Source organism: Sorex araneus, chromosome 1, assembly GCF_027595985.1.
Source record: "Sorex araneus isolate mSorAra2 chromosome 1, mSorAra2.pri, whole genome shotgun sequence".
Taxonomy (NCBI): Eukaryota; Metazoa; Chordata; class Mammalia; order Eulipotyphla; family Soricidae; genus Sorex; species Sorex araneus.
In genome coordinates this window covers 194,635,535-194,644,656 of record NC_073302.1, presented here as the reverse complement: position 1 = coordinate 194,644,656, position 9,122 = coordinate 194,635,535, and the positions used below count along the sequence as shown (strand labels likewise).

The window sequence follows — 9,122 nt, the reverse complement described above, 5'->3', positions numbered from 1 at the left end:
GGGCATCTGCTTTCTCGTCTCAGTTGCCCTTAGTTCCTAGCACCCAAAAATCAGGGTCCCAACGAGGGACAGAATGGACCCAGGGCAAGCTGTGAGCTACCCTGGCATCGAATGGGCCAGGCCAAAGTGCCACAAATCTCAACTATAAGTTGAGAGCATGGTCATAGACAAATGCTGTCATGATCCAAAAGTAACAACCAGATCTGTGTGTGGGCATCCTGTGAAGGGTCTCCCAGGAAAAGAAGAGTGTCAGGGGGATATCTTCTAAGCTCCAGTGAGCTTGTGCATGGACACCTCCTCCCCAACCCCAACCTCCCACCTCCATTCCCACCCCCCCTCCTCAGAGTGAAAAAGGACTGTCCCCTGATTTCTCTTCCAGAGCTGACTTCTTCCAGCTTTACGAATGTAAATGAACTGCACTGGTTTTCACTGCTGCTCTGCTCTGGTTCTGCAGGTGGTCAGCAAGAGTTTGGGAGCTGCCCCTTCCCCAGGGCCCACAGAGGCGTGTGGTTGGGACTGGGAACCAGTCTAACTCAATAGCTTTGAGTTTGAGGGTTATGGATGGGGAGAACAGAACCTGCACTTGGGCAGCAGCCCACCTCCTCCTGTGTTAACATACACTGAAGCTACTCACAAGCAGCACACATCCATACTGATGCCCACGCACACTGGCTCATTCACACACCAACACCCATTCATACACTTACATATAACATACACATCCAAACATAACCCACTCACTCACATTCATACCCATAGTAACACACTGACACCCACACCCCAATATGTACTAGAACCTACACTCACACACACAACCCCTGGCACACTCACGTACCCCAACACACATCCTCAAACACCAACACCCACACACACCCCAACATGCACATATCACTACCCACAACACACATGCATACACCAGTACACAGGCTTACACATACTCTTATACACACACGTACACTCACACCCTCTCCCACACACCTCTTCATAATACATTCACATAAACACCCCTATACACACTCATACACAAACACACACACATACTCTCAAATTCTCACACATACTCTCACACTTACATACACTCTTCCAGACACTCACACCCCTTAGAAGGCCCATGGCAGCACAGCACTTGCAGAAGATTGTCTGTCCTGTGGAGGGACGACAAGCCCCATGAAGGGGAGGCTGATGCTGCCCTCACAGCAGCCCCTGCCTGTTGTGTGCAGAAGGTGCCACCTAGCAGTGAGGCTGGAAGCAACCAGCCCTGGGAAGGGAAGGTTTCCCTCTTGGAACTGGCATCAGACCTCTCAAAACAAGGAATTAGGTGGTTGACTCTACCCTGGTGTCATGACAACAACCACACACCTTATGTTAAGAGGGGGTGAAGATCCCCAAAGTCTGCTGTAGGCAGGGCCTTCTTGACCTTGGGGCCTGCTTTCTTGTCAGCAGGGAGCCTGCTGGGTGCTTCAGGAGGAATTGTCGTGACGGGCACAGCCCCCTAAAGAAGCTGCGCCAGGATGGACCTGCTGTACCCCAAGGACAGGCTGTCCTATAGCAGACACAGACACTGTCGGGGGGCCCGGGGACCAGCACTGGGCCATCTCCGTTTTCACCAGTGGTGCCAGGACACAGCTATATCCACCAGCATGTCCACACCCTACTCCCAACAAGCCCAAAATAGCAGTCAGGTGACCACAGAAGCAGCCTCCGCCCGCCCAGTGTGGCGTCAGCAGCTGCAGCAAGTCCAGCACACAGCTCAGGGGGCACAGGGGCCTCCTGCTGCTGCAGGCGCCATGAGGACACTGCGCTTCCTGTCTGCCGCGGCCCTGGTGTCCCACCCACAGGTGGCTCAGCAGAGTCTGGACTGGGTGGCCCACAGCCTGTACCCACTCCTGTTCAAAGCCAGCTACTTGCTGGAGCACTGTGAGGTAATCCGCGTTCTGCTGGGCCGCTGGCCACTGGAGGAGTTCCGGCTGGACCCGCTGCTGGCACCGAGCACAGAGCAGCCTGAGGACCTGCGTGACCGGGCGTGCAGGGCCTGCCTGGAGGCATGTGTGCAGGGCCTGGCCGACCATGTTCTCCGGGGTGGGGAGCAGGGGCTGCGCCTGGTGGACCTCACAGGCCTCCGGGACGTGCAGGTGCAGCAGTGCCCCTGTGGGCAGGCGCTGGGCAGGTGGGGCCGCACTGAGCTGCTGGCCAGGACCTGCTGTGCGCTGCAGGTCGAGCCTCGGGCTGTCCAGGTCCCCATCCAGGTCCTGGCCGACATCTTTGTTACCGAGGGTAACTTCCAGGTGGTGGTGCAGGCCCTGGCACCCCAGGGAGCCTCACCCCTCCAAGTGTGCTGTGTGTCCTTGCGGGCAGACAGCCTGGACCCAGGGCCACTGCTGCAGGTACTGCGCCTGGCAGGGCCGGGCCAGCTGCGCCGGCTGCAGGTGGTTCACAACGTGCGGCTGCACACCGGCCACGTGCAGCAAATACTGGCCCAGGTGCGCCTCCCCCAGCTGACTGCACTCACCCTGCCCGCCAAGGCCTTGGATGCACCCCCCGCCCACACCCTGGGCCCCGACGGCAAGGACCCCCTCCTCACTTCTATCTCCCAGGCACTCGGCCAGATGGCCCAACTCACAGAGCTGAGTGTGGCCTTCTCCACACTGACTGGGAAGATCCAGCAACTGCTTGGGTGAGTCTGGGGGTGCAGGGGAGGGTCAGCCCCATCCTGAGGCCTGACTGAAGGTCACCAGTGTCCTGGGATTTTTCGTGACCAGCAGGAAGAGTGAAGGTCCTATCAGCAGGCACACAGGTGAAGCTGTGCATGGCATCTGCTGCCCATACTGCCACCCACGTGGGAGTAGGTGCCCCTGCGCCAACTGCAGTGAGTCCTCCCACGGAGACACTGCGCTGGTCTGCTGACTCGGACTGTTGGCTGCGTCCGTCTCGGGCTCCTGCTCACTGACGCGGCTCTGGTGGGGTGGCTGGCTCCTCACCAGGCTGCCGTTCAGGAGGCCCAGATGGAAATTGGTGCTGTCCTGCTGTGCGTCACAGCCTAGGTGACACCGTGGAGGGCAGGGAACAAAGTATTTCACAACACTTAGAGGAGAGGAACTTCTCGTTTCCCAGCCATGAGTGCTGTCACCGGAGAATTGGGAACCAGGGAAACCCTTTCCACTGGGCCAAGCGCAGGGGCACCTGGGACCGAGGACTGAGTCAGATATGGGTTCTGAGCTGCAGCTGCTGGCATGGGCAGCACCACATGGGGGTTTCCAAGCAGGTTTCAGGAAGGAGGGTGGGAGTGCGAAGTGGCCTCGGGGTCCTTGACCTTTACAGTGAGACGTAGAGTGGCCTGCAGAGACTTCAATTCTGCAGCATTGCAAAAATGCTGCACCGTTCAGGGAGCTGGTGGTTTGGGTCCTCTGGGTACAGGTGGCCAGAGGTAACTCCTTGTCGGCCTCTTCCAATCCCTAGTGTCCAGTGTCCCCTCTGAATCCCTCTGTCTGAGCAGTTACCTTGCTGTATACTTTTCCTTATCATTTTGTCTCTTTGTGTCCAGGCCATTCTCTGGCATGCATGGGTGACCAGCTCTGCAGTATCCATAGCACTAGACAGAGCTTCTCTGTATCAGGAGCAGGAGACACTCAGAGTCTCAGGCCTGGATAAGACTCAACGAGGTTAAGGCCACTTAGAACAAAAGGGCAGGAGTTTCAGTGGCCAGACCCCAATCATTAGCCCAGGAGACCATGAGTGACTGAGTAATGGGCAGATAAATGGTGGGTGGAGTTCCAAGGCTAATTGGGGCTGGGGCACCCCTAGCATATGCACATCAGAGCAGAGTCTGTGTGTGCATCACTACCACAACTGTGACCTGAACAGAATGAGATGCTTCTACTGGCCAGCTGCAAGGCCAGGGACCCCAAGATGCCCCAGACCCAGAGAGCTGGGCACCTTTGAAGGTCTCAGCTCTTCAAAGTCAGTGACTTGCAACTGTACTTGGGAGATGGTGTTGATCAGGCAGCAGTAGGTATTGATGGCATCTGATGGCAGAAAACCAGTTATCAGCAGGAAGGCCAATCAGATATGGGAATGGGTCACACCCAGCAGTGATCAGGGACTTCTCCAGGCTCTGTGCTCAGAAGTGACTCTGGCCATGCTTAGGGGTCATATGTGGTGCTAGGAATTAATGCAAGGCAAGCACCTTAACTCCTGTGCTATGTCTCCAGTCCAGAAGCCACAAGGGTACTCTCACAATTGTATCTGCAGTTCTGGGGAGGTTTCTTATGTGTTTGTTCCATACATGACCCACTGCAAAGAAAACAGAACCAGTTTACCTGCTTTGCATGTGTCCCTCCTATTCTGCATATGGCCACAGATATTAGCCTTGGATTCACACAGTCATGAATAGATTCTCCGTATTGGAGATCTAAACAACCTTGTTAATCTAAATAAACCAGAACTAGATATCAGCATCCAAAGCGGATTTGCCAGACAAATCCAGTTACCAGGCAATCACTGGTCCACACTGTGGCAATGTCTATAGAGAGAGAGCCTGAGGGCACCAGGTAAGACAGCTGTGAGCCACATTCTCTGATGGAGGAAAGTAAGGTGATGAGTGGCTCCTACCGGTCGCTGATGTCATGGTAAGGGCCCAGGTGTCTCTAACACTTCTGGAGAAGGCAGAGGATAGTTTTGGCCTAAGGCCCAAAGCAGATGATGAGCACAGTTGTAGATTGTCCTTCAGGCAGAAGATCCAAGGGGACAGTCCTTCCCAGATGGGCAACTAGACAGGAAGTTTCTATGGAAACATGTTGACAGAAATAAGAAATTTAGGAGAAGGAGCTGACTTGGACCTGGCAAGGTAGATCAAGGGACTCTGGTCCCTCTTTACGACTCAGGGACATGAGAGAAGTTGGGCATGGGCTTCAAACAGGGCTCCAGTTTCTGCAAAGGCAACGACTGACTGGCAGGTCCCAGCAGTGCCAAGGGTTGGATACATCCCTCGGGTTTTTGACGATTACATGCCGTGAGTCAGCAATGCGGAAGGACATTCTGGATTGAGTGTGAGGCAGAGTTAGGTGGAGCGGCTGGGGCCTGGATAGCACAGCACAGCAGGCTCTGCTTCTCCAGAATCCTCAGGAGAACTGGGGAGCAAGGAGCACCAGCTCACCAGGTTTGCAGGGGCACAGCATGGAAATAGCGGAGATAATAGTTACAAGGTGGCTGGAGGAGAGGGACCCCGCATCCGACCCAGGGAAGAAGACAGAGCCTGGCCAGAGTCATGTTGGTCCACGTCACAGTGCCTTGAGCCGTTGGTGTCAGGTCACATGTGACTGTAGCTGTGTTGGTGTCAAGTCACAGTGTCCTGAGTCATGTTGGTGTCAGGACACAAATGACTGGAGCTGTGTTGAGTGTCAGGTCATTTCCTGAGCTATATTGGTGTCATGTTACGGTGACCAGAGCCACGTTGGTGTCAGGACGCAAAGCTGTGTTGGTCTCCACACCCCACATCTGCTGCCCTTTCTGTGTGTGTTTGAGGCTGAATCAACTCTGGTGGTGGAGACAGCTGTGTCCTCATGGGGCCATCTGGTGGGGCTTTCTCATTTGATGAGAAAGTCTCTTGCTAGTCATTAATTGGCACCGACTATGGAGATGACAGCAGTGGGCTAGAGGGAGAGCAAGAAGTGAGGCATTTGTCTTGCCTACAGCTGACCAGTTCCATCCCAGCACACTGTATGGTCCCTGGCACCACCAGGGCTCTCTTCTGAGTACAGCCCCTGAGCACTATTGGTGGCCCAACCCACCCTAGGTTATTGGAGAGTGGAAAAGCCCCACTTTGAGCCTAGACTGGCTCCACAGTCCTGGAGGGGGGCAGAGATCTCCAAGAGCATTCACTAGTGAGGGTAGTGTTTGCCACTTTACAGGGACCGGGGGTGACCAGCAGGAGTGGCAAGAAGGCCTCACAGTTCTAAGTCCTGTAGGAAAGGAAGCTACAGACTTACTATGGCAGGTGGGCAGGCCTTGGGCAGGGTGGCTTAAGGTCAAGGCGGCCAAGCTTGTAATTTCCTAAGAAGAGATTCTGGCAGGTCCAGCCCCACAGGGCCTATGTTCATTTTCAGGAAGGTCCAACAGTGAACCAGACCAGATCTCTCCTGTCCTGTCCAGTGGCAATAAGCTGGTCAGTCATGGAAATGTAGGCATGGAGGGAATGGGGAGAGGGACACTGGGGATTTCATAACAGCACAAGCTTCCAGAGTTCAGGGGCAAGCAACAGGAAAGTTGTTGTCAACAGCAGAGGGCCAGGTCAGTGGAAGAGGTTGGGTCAGTAGGGGGAGGTCAGAGGTCAGCATAAAAGGGCCAGATCAGTGGGGAGGGGCACGGGGTGAGTAGGGATAGGTCAGTAGAGGGATCAGAGATTAGTAAGGGAAGGTTTGGGTCATCTTGGAGAAGTCAGGAGACAGTAGGGTCAGGGTTGGGTCAGGGGTTCAGCATTAAGCTGGGGGTCTGTACAGATGGTTGAAGTACCAGGAGCCTCTCTCCTAAATGCAGGCCCCAGACAACTGCTATGCTGGAGACTCCATAGCAAAGGTACAGTCTTCACTGGGCCTGCTATACACAGAATGGGTAGTGTGAAGGTCAGACCTGACACTAACGTGAGGGATAATTTCCTCATGGGCATTTGTGGGCATGGGCCCTTCACCAAGGGCCCCAGGTGGCTCTGTGACTGACAAGCAGTTTGCTTTGGAGGTCCTGGGTGTAAAGAAAAGCATCACATGGCTCTCAGAACCACCAGGTGTGGCCCCAAAACAAAAGAAGAACTTCACTCCAGTCAGGTGTGGAACTGCATCCAGGGCCCCGGTAACAGTCACTGGGGGACCTAGGGGAGGTGTAGGGAGCCATGGGTCCTAGGCCCAGGCATGAGAGATGATAGCTGACAGCAGGGAGCTAGGCTCTGAGGGTGCAGATTGGCACTACCAGGAGGGTAACTGGGAGCATGCCCACCCCACACACCACCACATAGATTGCATCCCTGGCAATGCCGATCTGGCCCTCCTGGCCTGATTCCTGTGGACCTGGGCTCCTCCAAGTGCTGTACCCCCTCCCCGCTGAGCCCTGAGCATGTGGAGGCCCCTTCCTGTACTCCATTCCTGGGCTGTGGATAAATCCATCTTCAAGAGCTGTGGCTGCAGGGAAGGTCGGATCCCAGCACACATGGCCAACAGGCAGCCGAGGAGGGATCCGTGAGGCCTCACTGGGCTTTACTATCCACGAGTAAAGTCCTTCCAAGCTCAGGCAAGTGGGTCAGGCAGCAGGCTGGGCCCCAGGCCGTGTTGGCCACCCAGGCACAAATGTTCTCCTTCTCACTGCTCTCTGCTCTGCCTGTAGCCCCCTGCAGACCCCGCTGAAGGTACTGGACCTGGCCAGCTGCTCCCTGAACTACGCAGACATGGCCTTCCTGGCTGACTGCGCCCATGCCACCCACCTGGAGGTGCTAGACCTCAGTGGGCACAGCCTGGTGAGCCTGTACCCTTCATCCTTCTTCAGGCTGCTGCGCCGGGCAGCACCCACCCTGAGAGTCCTCACCCTGGAGGAGTGTGGTATTGAGGATGGCCACGTGAGCATACTAATCTCAGCCCTGGACCCCTGCCACCAGCTCCAGGAGTTGCGCTTCCTTGGGAACCCGCTGTCTGCCCAGGGCCTGAGGCGTCTCTTCTCTGCTTTGGGAGAGCTGCCACGGCTGCGGTGGGTGGAGTTCCCAGTGCCCAAGGATTGTTACCCGGAGGGCACAGCCTACCCGCAGGATGAGCTGACTGCGTCCAAATTCGACCAGCACAAATATGACATGATTGCGCAGGACCTGCATGCCCTGCTGCTGCGGGCCGGCCGCGAAGATATCCAGGCCTCCACGCCACTCTATGGAAGCTTCGATCCTGACATCCAGGAAACCAGCCGTGAGCTTGGGGCCTTCTTGCTACAGGCTTTCAAAACTGCTCTGGAAAACTTCTCTAGAGCACTGAAGCAGATGGAGTAGCAGCACTGAAAGCTTGGTGGAGCCATCACACAGTGTCACAGAGAAGAGCTGCCTGCAGGCACTGCCGGGGAGCTTGGCTCTCTGGTGCAGCCAGCCCCCGAGTACTGGGTGGCAGGAGCCTGAAGAACCAGAGCAGCCTCTGGGTCGTGGAACCTGGGAAAGGGGGACAGTCAGTGTTGGCTGCATGTGAAGGGAGGGAATGAGAGAACAGGGGGAAGGTGGTGGGAGGGAAGACATGAGAACAAGCACAAACCACATCTCCGCACTAGCCCTGGGTGCAGGCCACTGCCAACCTGAGGCCCAGCCCTCCTCAGGCCCTGTACAGAGACAGGGGCATACACAAGGATAGCAGGCAGCTGCTGGCTCAAGGGGAAAATAGCAGTAATGGTGGTGACCCCCTTCTGCTACCCCATTTCTGTTTCCCCAGGACACAAATCTTGCAATGGCACTGTGCTCTGGCCAGGGGAGCCCCATTGTTTGTGGAAGAGCAGCTGATCGCCCGCAGGCGGGGCCACACCTGTGTATGTGTTTTCTGTCACACCTAGTCTGTCAGTGAGTTGAAAGCCAGCATAAGCAAACCCTAATAAACACATACGGCTTGTTCATGTGTAATATTCCAATGCAGACAGAGTCTGTGGAAGAATGTGGATGAGGGGAAATGGCTGAAAGGACTGTAATGCCTGCTCTGTATGTGGGAGCCCGGCAGGGGGTAAAGGGTGTCCAGGGTGCAGACCAGCAGGGGGACAGCTGTTTTCAATGCTACACGAGTGAGAATGTGAGAAAGGTGACTGTAGGCACCAGTAAAACCACCAGCAGCTCAGAGCAGCTCTCCAACCAGTCTTCTGATCATAACGGCTGGTAAAAATACAAATGCGCATGCGTGAAGGGGGAGGGGTGATGTGATGTGTGTTGTGTGTTGTTGGAGGGCTGCGGGGCAGCGATCTCTCTCTCTCTCTCTCTCTCTCTCTCTCTCTCTCTCTCTCTCTCTCTCTCTCTCGCCGCTCGCGTTCGGTGCTCTCGAGCCGCTGTGTATGGACCGGATCGGGATGGCTCCTCCTTGTGTTCTGCTTCTGTGTGTGCCGCTGTGCTCTCTTCTGTCTCTCTATCT

At 55.7% G+C, this 9,122-nt stretch overlaps 1 protein-coding gene across 1 annotated transcript; it reads left to right on the top strand.

The window, feature by feature from the left end:
• The first annotated feature begins 1,787 nt into the window (after positions 1–1,787).
• LRRC14B (leucine rich repeat containing 14B) lies at positions 1,788–8,014 on the top strand. Its single transcript, XM_004621402.2, has 2 exons — positions 1,788–2,674; positions 7,369–8,014. Exons 1-2 carry the CDS (start codon positions 1,788–1,790, stop codon positions 8,012–8,014), a joined length of 1,533 nt encoding a protein of 510 aa, XP_004621459.1.
• The last annotated feature ends 1,108 nt before the right edge of the window (positions 8,015–9,122 follow it).

What these genes read in the sequence shown, in the direction of transcription:
- LRRC14B (XM_004621402.2), top strand. Translation starts at nt 1,788, where the DNA reads ATGAGGACACTGCGCTTCCTGTCTGCCGCGGCCCTGGTGTCCCACCCA. An exon ending in AAGATCCAGCAACTGCTTGG is followed by an intron (nt 2,675 to 7,368) that starts GTGAGTCTGGGG and finishes CTCTGCCTGTAG; the next exon opens with CCCCCTGCAGACCCCGCTGA.